This window comes from Platalea leucorodia, assembly GCF_965183815.1.
Source record: "Platalea leucorodia genome assembly, chromosome: 2".
In the NCBI taxonomy this organism is placed as follows: domain Eukaryota; kingdom Metazoa; phylum Chordata; class Aves; order Pelecaniformes; family Threskiornithidae; genus Platalea; species Platalea leucorodia.
The window spans coordinates 32,228,985-32,249,875 of NC_138824.1; the positions used below are offsets into that span (position 1 = coordinate 32,228,985).

At 40.1% G+C, this 20,891-nt stretch overlaps 1 protein-coding gene across 3 annotated transcripts in view; it reads right to left on the bottom strand.

Annotated features, from left to right (window-relative positions):
- Positions 1-20,891, bottom strand: part of GTF2F2 (general transcription factor IIF subunit 2) — a 91,845-nt gene that overhangs the window by 8,915 nt on the left and 62,039 nt on the right. For all 3 annotated transcript variants that reach the window (XM_082304482.1, XM_082304481.1, XM_082304483.1), the window contains one exon: positions 6,084-6,183. In XM_082304482.1, the coding sequence (XP_082160608.1) occupies positions 6,084-6,183 (100 nt within the window). The remainder of the gene's footprint in view (positions 1-6,083; positions 6,184-20,891) is intronic.

A 20,891-nucleotide genomic window follows, 5' to 3' on the forward strand; every position in this document is an offset into this window, starting at 1 on the left:
TGATTTTTATCCACTAATACACTTTGGTGTAATTATTTAACTCTTCAGACTCTGCATTTAAAAAAAATAAATCTTCAAAACAGTAATAGCTTTGCAACAACAGCAAACTGTAGCATCAAGTAAAACAGCTTCACAGTACATCATCTTGGTTGCCATGATCTGCAGCAGAAGTGCTATGCCACAGAAACTAGAGTAGGAACATAAATCTAGAACATTGGTCTTGCAATTAACAATAGCGTGTCAAAACATTTGTTTCTTCTGAAAGTGCAACAGACAATTCATTAGGAACCTCTGTTGACCTTGAACAGGTTTTAATTGTAAGCTGTGGATTCAATTTCTGTACTGGTATAGTCTCACTATGTGGTATAATGCAAATAGGCTGCATCTAGTCGTAAACGCATGAAGCAGAATTGCAATGGCATTGAAATATATATGAACAAGTCTACTCAGCTGGCACTCTTAAAAACTCCAAACCCAAAATACCAAGCAGCATGGCCAGGGTGTGCTCTGCCTTGCAACTCCACCAACACAGCAGCTGGCCAGTTCTCTACTGGGTATATTCACATAGTCATACAGGTATTGGAGAAGTAAGGAAAATCTCATTCACCTAAAAGTCTACTATGTGTCTACAGCACTACCCATGTCCTGGTAGGTGAGCAAGGGTTTCTCTATGAAGCACTGAAAGAAATTATACAAAGAGTGGGAAGTAGGAGGAGACTGGCCCTTTGCTGCATGAAATGTAGGATGAAATAGGAGATATGTGCGAGTGCTTGTCTCTTCTGCTACCTGCAAGATAAGCAATACACTAAAGTGACTGATTGCCAAAAAGTTCTTCACATCTTATCTTCATCTGATCTGACACTAGTCAGTTTGCGGCATTAAAAATGCTTTTAATTTACACCTGGCTTATCTCAGAACTTACTAAGATATATGATGAGCATTTATATTTTTCCTGACAGAGAAACCATCTCTCCAGAGCAATCATCTGCTCCCACTGTCATGTTCTAACGCAGTGCAATGGTGTAGGGCCTTGCTCCGAGGACATGGGTGCATCCTGAGGACAGTGAAATATGCAAGGTTTAAGACATGCATTTTAAATTTATTTTAGTACGATAGCTATCCCTTTGGTCTTAAAAAATACATGAATATGTCACATCTCAGGCTACAGTCTAAAGTTGATACTTCATGCTAGCATTGAAAAGCACATGTTATGATCAGAATCTCATTACACTGTATATTTTGGAAGTCACATTTCCATCTACAAGACCAATTTGGGTTTCTATTTTCTAATATTATTTGGATTTGAAAACTGCTTCTTTGCTTTTTAAGCTAGAGTCAAAGGGCAAACCCACTGTCCCATAAGTAATGAGACTGACAGTGCTTCGAATAAATCAATGAGTAAGATCATCACAAAGTATGGCAGTATCATCATTTTACATGAAATGAAACCAAGGTAGAGAAATTACCTGGCATGCACAAAGTTGCAGAGAGCGCCATGTTACATTGTGTCTTCAGAAGAAAATGAGTCAACAACAGCAACCCAAATGTTATTAAAAATAATCTAATCTAGCTGAGTGCAACAAATATTTTTTGGTCCTGTCTGAAAACTGCTCCACATTTTTTTCTCTTTGGTATTTCGTAGTCAAACATGGGAATTACTGTCCCGTAGGATATATTGCATGTTTCCTTCCATATAAGAAGGAAAGCAGGAACTACAACTTTATGGGATCCTCCTCAAAAATCAAGACACTGACACTATGTTCTCCTGGAAGCAGAGTTTTCTAATTAGCCACTATAATCAACTTCAGTGGCCTTTCTTGAGCCTGAGTTTTCAGCCTTTTTTGACTCAGGGATCCACAGAATTTTCCAGTTTCTCTGTGCAGTTGCTGATCAGGTCACGGCTGATATTGGTAAACAACATTCCACTGGATTTTCAATAGAGCCCTACTGCATTTGAGACACTGGCTTGTGGGAGACTAGGACTGGGGACTTAATAATGTTTTGAATATATGCACATGTTAATATTTTACAAGAGGAGGAGATGAATTATAATAATAATAATTATTATTAATTTGTTGCCAGAAAAGCTTCCGACACTTTAGAGGTCAAGTCCGGAAGATGGTAGGAGAGGCGAAGGCATCTCTATTTGCCTGAGTGAGTTCTGGGTTCCTGTGTACATTTGAGGTCACTTTTCAGTGTAAAGGCCTATGTATTTCTTTTTAAGCTTAGCAACTTTTCTCTGACTCAAAAACACCAGTTGAAAGATGCGGTGTGAAAGATAAAGACAGCCAGTTACAGGCGGCATCGCTCTGCCACAGCAGCAGCTATTATGCCTGTTCTTACCAACCTTTTTGCAATTTTCTACCTCCCCAGACAACAAAACCAGAACGAACAAGATGAAAAACAGAAACAGAAACAAACTGCATCCTCCTCGGGTGGAAGGTCAAGCTGAAATGATGGAAGAAACCCATCTCCTCCTTTTCCAGTTTGTTTTGTTTTTAAGGAGCAAGAACAAGAGCGAAGCACTGAGGTTATTCCTTCTGTACGTGGCAGAGCTACAGGAATAACGGGTAAGTAACATGGGCGTAATGGGAAAAGCTACTGGGACTCTCGAGACAATCTCTGAGAACAACAACAAAAAATCCATGGTACTGTTTGTACCTCTTCAAAAGACATCTAGTGAAAAGGTGCTTAGCCAGCGACTAGCTACGAGCTACAACTCTCTCCATGTGGAGAAAAAAGCTACTCGCTTTCAAATTGATGCTTCCTACACAAAGGAACAAAGTAACATAAGGAAATTCTCAACATTATCTTCACGGATGTTAGGCCTGTGACAAGACTATTTCATGACTGGGTATAAAATCCTAATTATACGAATAACAGTCTCCTGGAAAATAACATGAAGTTGTCTTTTTAACCAAAGCACAATCTTTTTTTTTTGCTAGTAAATAGTAATGCCCAGCATTCTTCTTTCTCTGTTATTTTAGTGCCTCGGTACACTCCCCAGTAGGAGCTTCTATTTTACCTTCCCTGTATGAGCTAAAGTAAATCAAGGAGGAGTGTTTGTATTCCCTATACAAATGCGATGTGAATATTCTAATATTCTTAATTCATTAATGTATAAAAACAACTCGCACAGAAAACTGAATATCAAACCCTCCCTTTGTTGAAAAATTATTTGCAGCTGGCGTCCCCGTTGCCCACATTTTAATTAGCAACACTCCAGCATTTCCCTCCAACTTCAGCAACAGCTCCACTGTTGTCTAAAAACACGGAGTGCATTGTGAAGTGCTATTTAAAAAAAAAAAAGCATGGTATCTGTTGCTGTTTTCTTCTTTTTGTCTTATGAATACACTGCTCATAGCAAGTTACAATGCAGCCTTTCATTTTTTTTTCCTTCCTGTTTTCTTTGCAAACAGTATGCTTTATGCAGTAGGCTTAAAGCACTTTTTGACAGTCGTATTACAAAATGCATGTACATTGTAAACTAATTAGATTTACTTAAAATTGTGTGGGTTTAAATTTAAAAAGCATTAAAATATGATTTGCTTTCAAGGAAGGACCAGTTTAGAACAAGCTGTCGAGTGTAGAAATTGGGAGTTTATCCCTGCAAGACTTCATACAGAAATCAATTTCTCTTTGTTTACCTTCCCAAGATGTTGCTAAGCTTGCTGAAAAGCTGCCAAAATTGCCTTCTTGAAGGTATCATTAATACTGAAGCTGATGTAGACACGGTAGACAGCTAATACAAAGGTGATAGAGAAGTGAGACTAAATCTGAAGTTTCATCTAAAGATGTTTGAAAGAAGTCTTAAAGGTTTTCCCATCCCCCAGAGCAGGGGTACCAAGCTCTATAGTACAGGAAAGTGGGAAGAGGGAAGACCACAAAGAAGCCTCTGAAAGGGTAACCAGGACCATTAGAGAACTTTTCTGCTGTGTTACAAAAAACAATGAAGTCACAGAAAGATCCCAGCTGCAGGAACATTAACATTGCAACCTTTTAAAGACATTTATCATCTACAAATATACAAAAAATTAGGGTCCCTTTCCCAGAGAAGAAAAGCTAAGTTACAATCCTGGCATATATTGTAATGGAATTGCAATTTCTTCTAATAAAAATGTGAGTTTAATATAATTTCTTGAATAAAAAAAAAATCACTTCCCTGTCCTTGTATTCAAACAAGCTATTGCTATTTCCCATTCCACATGTAATTTCTTTCCATCCTCCTTTCCGTTATATGTTCATTTAGGGGTACATGGAGCAGCCACACTTAAGCCCCGTTTAATAATATTCTATCATATCTTCCTTCAGGAAATTTTACTCCTTTCTTTCTTAGCAGATGCTCGTTCTTTCCTCAGAAACTCCCCTGGAGATGACCGAATGCATCAGCATGTACAGTAGTTCGTACATTTTTTTTTTCTTCTTTGTTGTGTGAAGTCCCCAACAGGGCTGTCATATGGTTACAAGCAATACAGCAAGTTTTAAGAAAGCAACTGCTGCTTGAGAACACCAGAAAAATTTAACCAAGGGGTTTAAAAAGTTCATGGACACATTCTCCCAGTTGTACATCCTTTCAGCCATCTAACCAGAACCTTAATAAAAGACTTAATGAAAAGAAAGGTGCTGTAGAAAGCAGTCATTCCTGGGCCTTTAGAGTCAAGGCATGGCCAAGAGTGGCCCAAGTATAAGTATGTCCTACTAGATTTTTCCCATCAGAACACCTTTAAGGCAGACGTGAAAAGTACACACACTGCCGATGGATTTCCATTAGCATGGACAGCTATGTAACCGCTAAAAACATTACAACTAGGACACAAGAGCATTATAAATTTTAAGAAGCCTGGTTACATCCTGGTTATACCCACTGAATCTCACACAAGACTTAAATTTCTGTAATGATTCAACAACAGCAGTTTGCAACTGGAGTAAAGATTCAAAGATTGTCTCCAGGTTGAAGTCATACTGTTGTAATTACGCTAGTGTCAGCGAAATGGCACAGAATCTCACTAAAAGAGATGCTGTATATCACCGTAGCTTATTCCAGCATTAAAGAAGGAGAATAACAGTAGCATCATAAAACAATATACTCATATAAAACTGCATTTGCATAGCAGGATATACCAGTGTGACTATTTTGGTTAAATGTCATTCCCTTAGCTGAATTAGTTATATTGGTATGATCATCTATGTATAGATCAGACTTTGAACAGTAACTAACTACTACAAAACAGTCCCATGAGAGAGAAAGGATTATTTTTAGTTCTGTGGAAATAGACTGCCTTTCAGAATAATGCTTAAATATCATCCAGTATATTGTCATTTGTTTTATGTAAATAAAATCTTAATAAAAAGTGTAAAAGTTTAAATGACTAACACAGTGACTCATTTTCAGTATGACTTAACGTTTCTCACATTCAACAGTAACAGCGATTATATATGCATACATACAAATTACTCAAAGAGGATCTTTAAGAAAAAGGACATTATAGTTTGTATGTACATCAACTGATCTGGAACAGCAGTGTGGGTGTAATATTGACAAAGCTAATGATGCAAATACCACGTACTATGAAGGTACAAAACTGTGAAAAATTATCAGCTGTTATTCTTTTCTACTTGTCTGTTCCGGCAAAGGACTAGAAACTAATAATTCTTTTCAAGTCTTTTATCCACCTCCATATGATATTTTATTTGGCTCAAGGGAGTGCTTCCACGTCTCACAGCACAAAGCCAGAACTGCCTTTTATCCCCAAATTTCAAAATTACATTTTAAAAAAAAAAGACTAGAGGAAGAACATAATAAAGACACTAGAAAAGGCTTGGGTGAAGGTGGTCTGCCCTCCATCAGGTTACACAAGAGAGTTAGAATTGGCAGACCTTAGCCCCAAGGGTGATGTTAGTCTTGAGACAGAAAGAAGATCCCCAGAAGACAAAATAAGGGAAAAAACAGATAACGTGGAACATTTCCAAAGACAGTGGCCAACTACGAGCGAAAGGGTTGCAGAGCAGCAGCACAGTGATTCTGGAGTCCTGAGCCAGATTCCTGGCTAGGAGAATAAGGGAAAATACTGAAATCTACTTACATTATATTGATGATTAGCCACTGGTTTATAGTTCGTGGTTACGGCTTTGTCCAGCTGCTGTGATAGCCTTACAGGTTTAGAAGATTCTTCTATCTGTAATCTGCAAAAGAAAAGAAGAGAATTAATAAGAAGTTCAGACAAGCACAAACTCAGAATAAATTCTAAAAATCTTCAAGTATGAACCAGCCCTTATCAAAGGTCAGCTGCAAACACATCATAAGGTAAAAGAGTAACTTAACTCTTCCAAATTAAGTTTTTCCTACTCTATTTTTGCTCAAGAACACTGTGGATTATTACAACACTATATGCTAGAGAAGATACTGAAATACTAAAAACCAAGCAGCTGTGAAGGGAAGATACTAAAAACCATGTCCGAACACAAATTTTATTCCAAAAGCCTGATATTCGGTGGACGAAAAGCCCACGCTCTTAAAAAAGATGAACAAACCCAAATGAACCCAGAATCTCCCAGCTTACTCAGCTGAGGACTGAAAAAGCTTTCGATCCACCTCTGCTGACTCCCAGAGCACAGCGAAGATCACACTCCATGACCTCTTGCATATTTTAATGTAAAAATATAAATTTCTGTGACCTTTCTTCTGGTATTATAGCAGAGTAACAGAGCACAAATAACTGTTTTATGAGCACTTTTAAAAGCATGAAGACAGAGAAATCCACCCGGGAAGGGACCTTCAAGATCATCTAGTTCCAACCCCCCTGCCCCAGGCATGTATGCCTTCCACTAGACCAGGTTGCTCGAAGCCCTGTCCAGCCTGGCCTTGAATACTTCCAATGATGGGGCATCCACAACTTCTCTGGGCAACCTGTTCCAGTGCCGCACCACCCTCATAGTGAAGAATTTCTTCCTCATATCTAGTCTAAATCTACCCTCTTTCAATTTAAAGCCATTACCCCTTGTCCTATCACTACACACCCTTGTAAAAAGTCCCTCTCCAGCTTTCTTGTAGGCCCCCTTCAGGTACTGGAAGGCTGCTGTAAGGTGTCCCTGCAGCATTCCCTTCTCCAGGCTGAACAACCCCAACTCTCTCAGCCTTTCCTCATAGGAGAGGTGCTTCAGCCCTCTGAACATCTTTGTGGTCCTCCTCTGGACTTGCTCCAACAGGTCTATGTCCTTCTCATGTTGGGGGCCCCAGAGCTGGATGCAGCACTCCAGGTGGGGTCTCACCAGAGCAGAGAGGGAGAATCACCTCCCTCGACCTGCTGGCCACGCTTCTTTTGATGCGGCCCAGGATACAGCTGGCTTTCTGGGCTGCAAGCAGACATTACCAGGTCACGTTGAGCTTCTCATCAACCAACACCCCCAAGTTCTTCTCCTCAGGGCTGCTCTCAATCCATTCTCTGCCCAGCCTATGTTTGTGCTTGGGATTATAATCAAGTCTCAATCAGGTAACGAAAGGTGGCCCTTACTTCTCTTTGGGAAAGACTCTGAGAAGGTCAGAGGTTGAACACATTTTGTCAAGCTCACCCCTATGTAATTTAAAGCTTATGTATGATGGCGTAGAAGGAATGCTCCACTTACTTCAGGTTTAGCACTCAAGAATTACTACTTGAAACGATGATGCACAAAACCAAGCTTTAGAAAGGTGCAGGACAATGTCGCTTCAGAGAAAATATCTTAATGGCACATACAATTAATATTGAGATAAAACTCAGTTATCATCAGTGACGTTATTTTATTTCCAAAGGTGTGTCTTGTAGGCAGAAGGATCAATTTTCACTAAACACAATATAAGACTTATAGCACAATAAATATATAGTGATGTTTGCTTCTTTCCAAAGAAAAATTAATATGGTGACATTAATGCAAATAATAACTACATGTTTACTAATGTAAAACACAAAAGTGATATAACAGGCAATACTTTAAAAAACACTGTAAGTGTCTGAGATCACTGATTTCTTTTTGTAAAAATATAATGTACACCCAAAAAGGTAAATTTAAATTCAGCATGCTTCTGTTTTAACACCTGAACAACCTAAATAAATTACATTTGAGCTAAGCATTAAATTAAGAAATAAATTCTGTAGTTGTAGCAACTGGAAATAAAGCCAATCATCCTTCATAGCTAGTATTGCTGGACAGTAATTGCCGGCAGTTTTGTCTCATACATAGACATAAAGTTGCTTCCTCTTGAATCTTTGTAGATTTGTCATTTGTTCTATAGTCTTAATTACCCTTAAGCGATCCTTGTGTTGTATTCTACATTTCTAAATCAGAAGAAGGTACATCAATGCTTTCTTCTGTCCAAATGTAGCACATTTTTTCGTAGCTTGAAGGAAAATCAATTGGAAGGTAAATGAGCAGTGAACAGTTTTTACTCCTGTTCTGGCAAATAAAGGTAGAAGTTTTTATCACAAGAGTTTATCTTTTGGCCTTCAATCTAATTAAAGAATTTTAAAGATTTTATTGATCTGGTTACCAAAGGTCTTCTAAACTCAAGTTTCACAAAGAGGCACAGGCTAAAACTAAATCAATATCTTTCCTCCAAATCTGTCTTTTTCTCCACTTCTTCATTGCTTGTTTTTTTTTTCTTTTTGGTCTCATTGACTTTTTTTTTAATTTTAAAAATAAAAGCCTGGTTATATAGTTTGGTTTTATTTTTTTAAATATCTTTTCTTGCAGTTCTTTGCCATTTTTCCTATTTTTTGACCTGGGGAGTTTTCCAGTCCTCCCTCTACCCCACTGTAGCTATTTTTCACCTCACTTCTTCCCTCTCACACTTCTCCTTTCCGTAAAGGATGCAGAGATACATTTCCTGCTCTAAACCTCTTTACTGATGTTGCTCCTGTTCATGAGACACGGCCTCCTGAAAATGAACTGGGAATTCTTGTCTCTCCTTTCCCCTTCAGGCCACTGCACCACCCTCTTCTTCACATGGACCAGATTTAGATATTTGTTTAGCGATGTTGTTCCAGAGCCCGTCTCATTACAACTGCAGCACAGGTAAGCGATAAACAAGGTTCGTAACAATATTGAAATACATCAGATGGTCTCCCGTTCTCAGGGAGTGCTAGGCTTAGAATGGTGGCATTTCTCCATGATTAAATCCTCCTTGCACCGGGCTTTATATTCTTTACTCTTAACAATGTAAATTTGCAATAGCCTCCATTTCTTCAGGAAAACAGCCAAAGAACATTAGCCCTTCAATGATGAAATGCCAGAACACTGAAAATATGGATTGAACACCTCAGACTGTCCTCAGAAGGAAAAGCTTTAGAATGGTGATGTCAACCCTCCTCCAGCTTCTTAATAAATTAGATGTTTACGCGTGCAAACAAGTGATAGCTCTTTAGCCTAGAGCCTGTCATGAACTTTGGACGCCACTCAATGTTGAAGGGCTCTTCCTGTTCTGGCATTTTAAAATTACAATACAGGAAATTTCATCACCCATTTCAGTGCAGCTTCCATAAATTAACCCTTCTTTGCATAAAAGAACACCAGCAATTTATTTCTTAACATTTTTCACTTGCCATGCAGGATATGCATTTCAGTTTTTTTATTTTAACCTACTAATTTCCAAACCAGTAGAAAACCAAATGTGTAGGAGAATTAATGCACTTCCCACAGGCCTCCAAAGGTTGACGGCAGTGAAGTTACGTGTAACACGTGAAGTTCCCCAGCACACAGTCTTGAAAGCAAATTAAAACTTCTTGCCTGCTTAGGAAACGGGATGGGAGCCTACCAAGTGAAAATGGAAATGGAAAATCTAAGTTGGTTTGTGAAATGACCGAAGATTTCAGAAAGATCTACATGTACCAACCAACAAATATATCAGCTACAAATGTACACATCTCTGAAGGAAATTTCAGAGATATCCCTGTTGCACTTCAAGGTTTCTTGCCAAAGGTTTCCAAATTACCACCCACAGATCTCAGATGGTCTTTAGAAAACTGGCTAACAGTACAGTGCTAACTTTTTTTCCCATTCCTAGTTGATAAATTGCTGCAGTCAGAACTAAAAATACATTACATCCCGGGTATTACTTTTTAATACAAGCAATTACAGCAGTTGCCACATGCCAATATGGAAATCTAAATGGGAAGCACAGTGACTCGGGAGGCAAACCTTTTTATTAACATGCATTTATTCCACACATGCATCTTGCTCTTCTCCCTAATGGCTGCCCTTCTCATTTCTTTTTCTGCAGGTTTCAAGATCTCCTGGAGAATGACAGAACCTCATGTTGCCTTCCTTTCACCAGGCTTCCATGCGGAATATGGTCACACAATCCTATGTGGAACAACAGCTGCTGCACCTCTGGAGTTAGCCTCCCCAAAATGCACAAATACAGGTAAAGGGTCTGACAAATGTAGTATATACCCCAAATTAGCAAATGGTTTATGTGTGGATGAAGCACTGAAATTTGCTTAGTGCATTACAAACGGTAAAGACAAATAGCCTGTAATAATTTTGTCCAGATGATTTGTGGGTACAGACACTATTTGCGGGGATAATAGGTTGTGGGGTTTTTTTTCAAAACCATGCCATAATTCTCCCTTATTCAGAAAGTAGTATGTCTAGGTGAATATATTTGACTTTTTAAATTTGTATAGCTGTTGTTTGGAAAAAAAGCTGATAAAATATATATTTATACATTCTAGTAATTATACACTCAAAAATTTATAACAAAAGCTACAAATTGGGCATTATATTAGCCTTTTAGACCAATGTTTTACTGTGTTACAGATATTATTACTTTTCAATGCTCATTTCTTAAACAGAATTTGAAAAGCAGTATTAAACCAAAATATTATGAGGCGTTTTATACAATGTTTTCTCAGAGTGGATCTGCTGAATCTTAATTGAAATTGTTGTTAGGAATAAAAAAAAAAACCACAATAAATATTCTGAGTCACTGGTGACACTGATTTAAAGGAGCAGTGGCTTTTTACCTATTACTCTTTATTATGATTTGCAGGAGTGTGACAGTTAAAACCCTTAGTTATGTCTCAGAACTGCACACAACTCTCCAAGGAGTTGAATTTTCCACTTGACTCTTATTGAAATAGCTAGCACCATAATTCATGCTAATATCCAGCCTAAAACATAAAAAGAGAATGCAGGGTTTTTTCTCAAATCTGCCAATAAATCAGCAACAGAGCAGTCAACAGCCTGCACACTGTGGTTTTCTCTTCCACCCCCAAAATCAAATATAGATCTTCTGCCTGGAAATACAGCAAGTATCCAGCACGGCATTGAATTCGCCATGGTCATTTCCCAGCAAAATAAATTTTATACTGCAACTCTGATTTGTCATTGTGCCTACAGTTGAATAAGGGGAAAAAACATTCGAACAGGCTGGAAATAATTCTGTAGCAGTTGTCAACATGCAGCAGGCTCATAAAGGGAGACAGATGAAGGCAATATGTACATTCCTAGGAGGAGATGCTCAATGGCTTTTAAATATATCTATTTTCCAGCAATAAAAAATAAACCAAAGACCTTTAGAATAGATTATTTCCTCTGATTAATCTTCTGCCACAAAACAAATGTTTCAAAGATTAGAAGCAGGTATTCATCAGAAACGCTGCTAGGGCTTGAATTCTTGACATTTCTAAAGAAATTATTGCAAGGATGGGACTGAAAAGTTTCAATTTCTTTTTGTGCTTGGCTGTATTTACATGCGGCACCACTAAGTAAGGAGCCAACCTTACTGTTGCAAAAAAGGAAAGGTCGGTTTGCTTCTCTATCTGCAATATCACCTGACAGAGATGAGCTGGAAAAGAGCCGGCCTGCTGCCCAAAGCTTTGGAGGGGAAGAAACATAAACTCTCCAGCTCTGCACAGTTTTGCAACTTTTTTTTTTTCCTGATTCCTTGAGGAAATTCCCAGCCTGGTACCAGGGGAGTGAAAGCCAAGGACTAATGCTCTCTTAGTCCCTCACGCAGTATTTCTGTACTTAAACCAGACACAGGCAGCTGCGTGACATGAAGCTTCACCACACCTGACAGGGGTAACAAAGATTTTTTTCTTTGCCTTCCTATTTTGCTAAGCATCCTGAATATGATAGATCTAGGTATGTCCTGCAGCATCACATTCAAAGCAACCTAACAAAATAAATGTAATAATATAGCTTCACACCTACTTCTCTTGTGTCCATTTGGACTACTGCACCTTGCTGAGGTTCAGGTAGCATCTTTTCTGACTTCCAAGCAAGAGTATTAGTACTATACTAAGTGAGCAGATGATGGGCAAGAGATGAAAACTCCTAAGAGCTGGTGAAATTTCTCAAAGTCTTTGTAATTCTGTGAGAACTAAGGGAACCCAGCACCCTGTGGGGCACATCCTGCTAAAACAACCCCATGGCGGTGCTCAATCACAAACAACATAGGGAATGACCAGAATGGCTTCATCGGTAAAAATACACATTATCTAATAATAATGATGACAACCTGTTGCTATACAAAACAATCTGTCATATATTCTGAAAGATAAGAACTAGCAACATGCAGATTCAGCATGTTGTGTTTTGTTGTAAGAAGAAAAGTCCTACTGTCTCACGTTAAATGGAGGCAGATGACTGCAGCCCGGCGCATGGGTGAATCTACTATTCTCCTTCAGACGCTGAGTGTTACTCCAGCACACACACCCAGTCAAAGCAAACTGAGTCCGTCCCCATTTATAAAGACTAGACAGGCAGACAGAGAAGAGGATAAGCTGAATGGAAATGGCATTAAGAAGTGCACTTGCCACGTTAAATAACGAAATGTTTCAAATTATTAACACAGAATATGATTTATAAGTAATTTTAAGTCCTGAAATCCTGGCATTTCAAGAAAAGTGCTGCAATTATTATATGTTCATGAAATCTATTAGGTTTCTCAGAAGCTGACATCTTCAACTATATATATTGAAGGCTGAGCAATGAATCATATGAATATAAGGTAATTTCATGTCTAATATTGAGACAGGCACCACAGTCATAACTGAAGACTCCAATTCTACATATCTTTCTCCAGTACAGAACACGAGATGATATGAATGGCAATTCAACAATAACTAACAATTTCTTATGCATTTTATTTTCTGGTTTGATAAAATGGGAATAACTTATTAAAACCACTAAGCTCCCATTTTTCCACTCCGAGTTTAGTGTTGCAAATGATTAAAACCTTCTGGGCCGTGGTTGTGAGGATAAATAATGTAAAGATAAAATAAGATAGACTTTAGCATTCTAGGAGTGATATAATTGAATAACTTTCTCTATTATTTGATGCTCAACTTTAAGCATTTTAAGTGATGCCCTAATGCAATTAGCATGAAGAAAATTGTAAGATCTGCTTGACATCACGGATGTTTTTAATCGAGCTCGCATGTGTCTACGGATACTTCCTCTAGAAGTGTCCTGATGCTGATGAAGTCAGGCTCTGGCAGTGCCTGGTCCATAGTGGGGACATGGAATCATAACTCAGAGGTATCTTCTCTGTAATGCGACCGTTAAGTGAGGTTATAAGTAGCCCATCCATTAGTGTGGCTGACAAAGTTTGTTTCTTGTCTTTGCCCCCGTTAGGCCTCTCTGTCCAGGTTTGTGTCTCTGTATGTTTTGTTTGTTGCTTATCCCCTTTAGGCAACACCCTTTTTGCACCAAAAAGGGTCCTTGGCCAGATACCCTTCAGGGCACAGATGCCCATTCACCCTTGTGAAGCAAGGCAGCCTCTGCACCCTCCTTGGTCTTCCAGGAGGGCTTGGGTCAACCCAGCATCGCCCTCTTGCCAGGTGAAGGCCCTTCCACTGCTGTCATGCTGTGGATTGATAGAAAGGCCTTGCACGGTCAGTCATAGAATCACAGAATCATTTAGGTTGGAAAAGACCTTTAAGACCGATTCCAACTGTAAACTAACACTGCCAAGTCCACCACTAAACCATGTCCCTAAGCGCCACATCTACCTGTCTTTTAAATACCTCCAGGGATGGGGACTCAACCGCTTCCCTGGGCAGCCTGTTCCAACGCTTGATAACCCTTTCAGTGAAGAATTTTTTCCTAATATCCAATCTAAACCTCCCCTGGTGCATCTTGAGGCTGTTTCCTCTCATCCTATCGCTTATTGCAAAGAAATGAACATTTCCTTATTACAATTCATGTACTCTGGAAGAGCAGAGAAGTCTGCAGCTCTGCAGTTGTTGCAAATGTCACGATTTTGCAGTCCTTTCCATCCTACAGTCATCATATTCAATCAATCAGTGCCCAGAAGGGAAACAAACCCTTATTGGTTCCTACTATGCTTTCAACATTTTCTTATTAATACACACACCACGAACATCTCTGTTCTGCCCAGTTTTCAGCCCAACACAAATCCCAACACAAGCAAGAAGATCAAGTTCAAGAACAAACAAAAGCAGAGCTAGAGGGTACAATCTTCTCTGAGGACTAAGCCAGGGTGCAAGTGCATCCATGCACACTCTGTTACATGCTGTATCTCTATGTGGGGCACCCCATTTTAGTTTCTAAGTGGATAAAACTGCAGGACACAATACATTTTTAAACCAGTATGCTTATACTTGTGGCTTATGCCAGTGACAGAAAGGTCTAAAACTAGGGTGAAGTAAAATCTGGATGTCCTTCTGTGCTGTCCAGAGCCTGTGGGGTACCTCAAGCACAGGTATGAGATGAGGCAAAAGACTGGCAGAGTGACAAGGTACGCCGAGCAGAAGAAATCAGGCAACGTGCCAGAACAAATGGGAACGCAGGTGAAATTTCGGAGAGCTCTGAAGAGCCATGCAGACGTACATGACGCACATCGGTCCCATGTGGAAAAAGAGAGGGAGGCGACACAGAGGCTGGAAGAGAAGCACGACATAACGGGAACAGCTGGATAGGAAGTGGACTCTGGTGCACATACTCCAGAAAAACAGTGAGGAAGGGGAAAAAGTAGGTTAAAAAGTCTTAGTTTCCCTTCGGGTTTGTTCAGCTCAGACACGCACAGGAGGATCTACAGACCTCTACCTCTGAGCTAACCATCTGACACCATCTGTACAGCAGTCCATACAACACACACAGATGTCCGTGTCTTAAATATTGGTAGGAATGAATAACCAGCAAAAGCAGTTCCTTGCTTCGGGGGAAGCACCAGGAATCTCACAAGCCCATTACTAATACTGCAGAAGGCGAAGACTGGAGATCTAGGAAAAGTGACTCATTAGCAATCTAAGCAGGATAGAAAAAAGCCCAGCTCTTTAATTTTAACATGAAGATTATTCTCCTGAATTAAAGCCAGATGTATTCCTTTCAAAAGGATCACATACAATTTTAACTATGCACGCACACATATTTTAATTGTTCCTATCGAAAAAGATCCTTTAGGAAACAACTATACAACATCACTTCCTCCTCTTTTATGCTACTAGATGGTTTAGAAGGTAAGTTGGAAAATAAAATAAAGACTGCGTGGTTTTGGGGAGGGGTCCAACTTCTTGAAATGTGTGAGCTTAAATACATGCAAAAACATATTAAGAAGTGTACTTATTATTTTTAAGGCAAAAGTGTAAGTAATAGTTTTATCTCTCCTGTTGCTGGCTCAAGACTTTTTCTTGCTTCACAGCCAGACATTTGGAAATGTCTTGCCTCTTACTAAAAGGGAAGTTTATTCTAAATTGTCAACAAACAAACCCAACCCAACCAATAAAGCATTTGAAACACCACTGACAAAATGCAGGCTGCCAAAAACAACAGCATGGGCGAAAGGGTTAAATCCTGCATGTGCTAAGAACTTTGAGTTTTGCTCTAGACGACAAATGATGCCCATGCCCCCGAGATTTTTGAACAGGACCTGGTATAAGACATGTTTAAAGTCAAGCACTATTCCCAGCTCTGCACCCTGTTATGCCACGTACACCTTTCTGAAAATTATGCAGTTTGGAGTCTTGTTCTTATCCAAACTTGGGGGACCATTGGGTTCTATATTTTAGGTCCATCCTGACTACCCTGGGTTGCCCACTCTCCCATCAATACAAATAAACACTGTGTTTGAAAGTATGTGAGCCTGTACTTGGGAATATAAATTGCGTCCTGTTTAAGAAAAACTTCAACTTGAATATTTTCTTTGATATCATAAACCACTTAGTGCCAATATTATACTTAGATGCCTGAGTAGATAAGTGGGAAGAAAAGATCTGACATCCTAATGTAAAAACCAAGACAAAACAGATCTTTAAAAATGAAGTTACCTTCAGGTATTTATATATTTTAAAGACAGAAATGACCATTATAATCATGAAACGATAACCTAAATTTTTCTCCTGTGTACTACTGACTGAAGAGTATCCAGTGATACCTCAGGCTCATAATTTCAATTTCGCTATGCTACATCATTTACAGAAAAACATCCTGTCATGATTCAAAAAACCAAAATTGATGAAGAATCACCATATATCTATGCCTTTTTATCATGTTTTTAAAGATAAAGTCTCCTTTCCCACTTCCATTTTCAAAGATGCAGTTTCCTTTTCTGCTCCCATTTTCCTCAGTCCCCAAATTTCTCCATAACAAATGGATTTATTTGTTATATGCTATTTCAATTTAGATTTTAGAAGAGAAATTTCAGTTCTCAACTATTAATCATTTCTAAAAGTAAAATAAATGGACCTATCTCAAGATCACATAATCTTCATTTTCCTGCCACAACTAATCTGCAGTGCTTGTTGCTGCTTTGAAAACAATGGTATAAATAATTTAAGTCGAGGTAACACAAAGCCCAACACTTCTTGTTGGTGTCTGCAGATCCAGAAATGGTGTAACATTTTGCTAACGGGAACAAGAAAGGAGAATTTTAGGAATAAGTTTGTTAGACAGGAAAGCTACATCTTTACCATACCCTGAAAGGCCTAGGTCTTGAATTCCTGGTAAAAAAGGTGGATGATTTACAAGCTCAGTCATGGAATCATAGAATTGTTTAGGTTGGAAAAGACCTTTCAGATCATCAAGTCCAACCATTAACCTAGCACTGCCAAGTCCACCACTAAACCAGGTCCCTACGCACCACTTCTACCCATCTTTTAAATACCTCCAGGGATGGAGACTCAACCACTTCCCTGGGCAGCCTGTTCCAGTGCCTGACTGCCCTTTCGGTGAAGAAGTTTTTCCTAATATCCAACCTAAACCTCCCCTGGTGCAGCTTGAGGCCGTTTCCTCTTGTCCTATCGCTTATTACTAGGGAGAAGAGACCGACCCCCACCTCACTACAACCTCCTTTCAGGGAGTTGTAGAGAGCGATAAGGTCTCCCCTCAGCCTCCTCCAGGCTAAACAACCCCAGCTCCCTCAGCCGCTCCTCGTAAGACTTGTGCTCTAGACCCTTCACCAACTTCCTTGCCCTTCTCTGGACACGCTCCAGCACCTCGATGTCCTTCTTGTAGTGAGGGGCCCAAAACTGAACACAGTACTCGAGGTGTGGCCTCACCAGTGCCGAGTACAGGGGGGTGATCACTTCCCTGGTCCTGCTGGCCACACTCTTTCTGATACAAGCCAGGATGCTGTTGGCCTTCTTGGCCACCTGGGAAAGTCTGCAATGAAACTGCTCACAGCTAAAGAGAAGCTGGAAAGAAAGAGGCAGACTGTTGGCTACAAGTCCTCAAATGAGAAAAAAAAAAATCCCTACAGTATGTCAGCTAACTCTCCTCAGTCTGAACCTCTCCCCCCCTTCTCCTGCGAAACATCTTTAGGTTACAGCTGCCAGCACTCTGCCTCTGACTACGTGCTCCCATCTCTAAAACTCCACTTCCCAGATACCTCACCACTCCCCCAATAGCTCTGCAAACAGCCACAGCATCTGGCTCCATTGGGGATCTTCCAGTTAAAATTTACTGTAAACAATTTAACAGTTTGTGGCAATCTGGGAAACATTTGGATTGCTTCCCTAGAAAACCTAGCTGGCTCAAATTCTTGAGGTTTTTCTCTGCCTTTTCCTTCCTTAGCCTGCAGACCTAAAATGCCAGATAGCGGAATGCCTTTTTGAGGACATTTACCTCTGTTAAAATAAACTTGGAAACAACCAGCGAGGGATGGCTGCAAAGGGCACTGAAACAAAACTGCTGGGGGAAAGCACTGCGCATGCCTATGTGTTAATGTGCCAATGACTGTATGCTGCCATTGATAGGTTAAAAGGTAATCTTGCACGGTTCAGCTACTGTCAAATAGCTTAACCATATGCTTGCACTAAACTGCTGAATTAACCCACCCAACACTCTCTTCTGCAAGCAAAGAGAACCAAGTTGTTGTTAACTGAACTCTGAAAACACGCTTAATCCAAACAACATCAGCATTAAGTTAAAAAAGAAAAGCTTTGTAGGCTCAGCAACCCTAGGAACCCTACGCTGTAAACAACAGAGCAAACACAGGAAGGGAAATAAACCTGTCTTTCTCCTTAGTCTATGTGAAAAAGCAGTCCTGCTTATCGTCCAACTGGAAAACTCACCAGTTTCTCCTGCAAGCCGCAGAAAAAAAAAAGAAATGTAGCACAGCAAACCAAAGAGCAGACTGAAAGATGTACCAGTTAAAGCAGAAAACAGATTTTTTTTTTAAAGTTTGATCATCATTCTTTCAGCCAACTGTATTTCCTTTGCCAACTGTACAGCACTGCTGCTCTGCTGTAGTTGTTCAAACAGTTTAATTACACTTTACCTCCTCCTATTTTGCAAAACAAGTGCTTGCCCAGCTCCCTCTCCCAATGCATTACATACCTGCCAACCTCCACTTGGAAATTGCTGCTCTGACATCCCTCAGCTGTTGTTTGAGTAGGGACCGTGCTCCCACAAGCAGAGCAAGGGGGTACGTGGCTGCGGCAAAGCTAGAGGCAGAAACCAGCCGTGCGGAGGGAGCCCGGCGAGCAGGAATAGGGGTGGGAGCTGCCGGGCTGCTCGGCGGCTGGGAGGTGACGGCAACGGGGAGAGAAGAACCACCGCGGGGCTGCCGGCCACAGACCTCTGCTCCCACTCGCCGGGCTGTGTGAAGGATGGTTTTACACCAGCCCTGCATCATTCAGCCTGGCTCGAGTCACCTTCCCCGAGGTCTGGTCTCTGAAATCCTGCTGCAGAGGGCAAATGAGAGCGTCGTTTTCTTAAAAAGCCTTCCTTGGCTTCTGCGCATCATCTCTGGGGCTTAAGGTGCTAGTCACAGCCACAAGCGTATCACCGTTAGCCCCTGGTAAGAGCTCTCACTCAGTATTTTGAAAATACCCTCAGGATCTGGAGGCTGCGGCTCAGCATGAAGCTCTGCTACAACTTTAAACCAACAATTCTCAAAGTTATTTCAAAAACATCTTTCCAATACTTTCTTTTAAAAAGCACACCAATGACCACAAGGTACAACAAGGACATGGCTAAGTTTTGAGGCAACTGAGCCCAGGAAGCATTAAGATTTCATTTTGCATTTTAAAAATATAATTTAAAAACTACCTTTGCCTTTTGTTTTGGAGAAAAAACTAACAACACAAGCTTGGTAGCCCAGAACACTACCTTTTGAACACTCCCTAGAGAGCTTATTTGTTAAGAAATACACTTAGCTCCATGCACTTCTGAGCTCTTGCTACATTAGTATTCTTCACTTAATTAGAGATTTTCAGAAGAGTGCCTGTTATTTGTGAACACAAAGAAACTCACCCAGACTTTCCGAAGCCATACCTATTCTGTTATTAAATCAAAAACCCCAAAGATTTGATTATAGATTCATCTGGCATGACAAATTCCAAAACCAGTTAATGGCTGAAGACAAACGTTGTCTAGCTTCCCTAATAGGAAGCTGGATAATTGGGTTTGTCCGTAAGATCTGTGTGAAAGCAGACTCCATGCATGTGTAATTTGGTTGAGTACGTCCTCCATAGAAAAAAAAGTCCTGAAAGAAGCTTCAGGACCATTATATTTTAAAGTCTGCTCTGTGTAGTTTTCCTTAATTACACCTAAGGCTGCAATTAAAAAAAAATAAATATATACAGGAAGAAATGTTCCACACAAGTTTCATTGGTTTGTCATAAACCTGCATGGAACTGAATTTGTTAGTCAGTAATCCAAACATGAAATATAATATACCGTGAAACTATTATTATTGAGAAATAAGTATGGTTTTGCAAAAACTTCTACAATTTTTAATTCAGTGTGCATATACATATCAAATGGCAGTGTAAAACACCGTACCTTAGTGTACGGGGTCTGGCTAGGATGGGGTTAACTTTCCCCATAGCAGCCCATACGGTGGCTAGGAGGGTGCTGGTGACGCACCCATGTGTTGGCTGCTGCTGAGCAGTGCCTGCACAGCACCAGGGCTACCCAAAGGCCGGTTGGCTGGGGGTGGGCAAGAGGTTGGGAGGGGACACAGCCAGGACAGCTGACCCCAGCTGACCAAGGGGATACCCCATACGATGTCATGCTCAGCAATAAAAGTTAAGAGAAAGGAGGAGAAAGGGGACATTTGTTATTAAGGCGTTTGTCTTCTGAAGCAGCCGCTATGCGTACTGGGGCCCTGCTTCCCACAAAGTGGCTGGACATCGCCTGCTGATGGGAAGTAGAGAATAAATCTCCTTTGTTTTTGCTTTGCTTCTGCACACAGCCTTTGCTTTCTTTCATTAAACTGCCTTTATATCGACGCACAAGTTTTTCATCTTATTTTCTCCCCCTGTCCTGCTGAGGAGGAGGAGTGAGAGAGCAGCTGGGTAGGCGTCTGGCAGCCAGCCAAGGTCAACCCACCACACTTAGAAATGCTAATAAATTTGTAACTTTATAAAAAGTTACCTTGGGATTAGAGATTTTGAGAGTTATAAATTTTTTAAAAACATTTAATACCCATGTGAGAAGCGATCTGT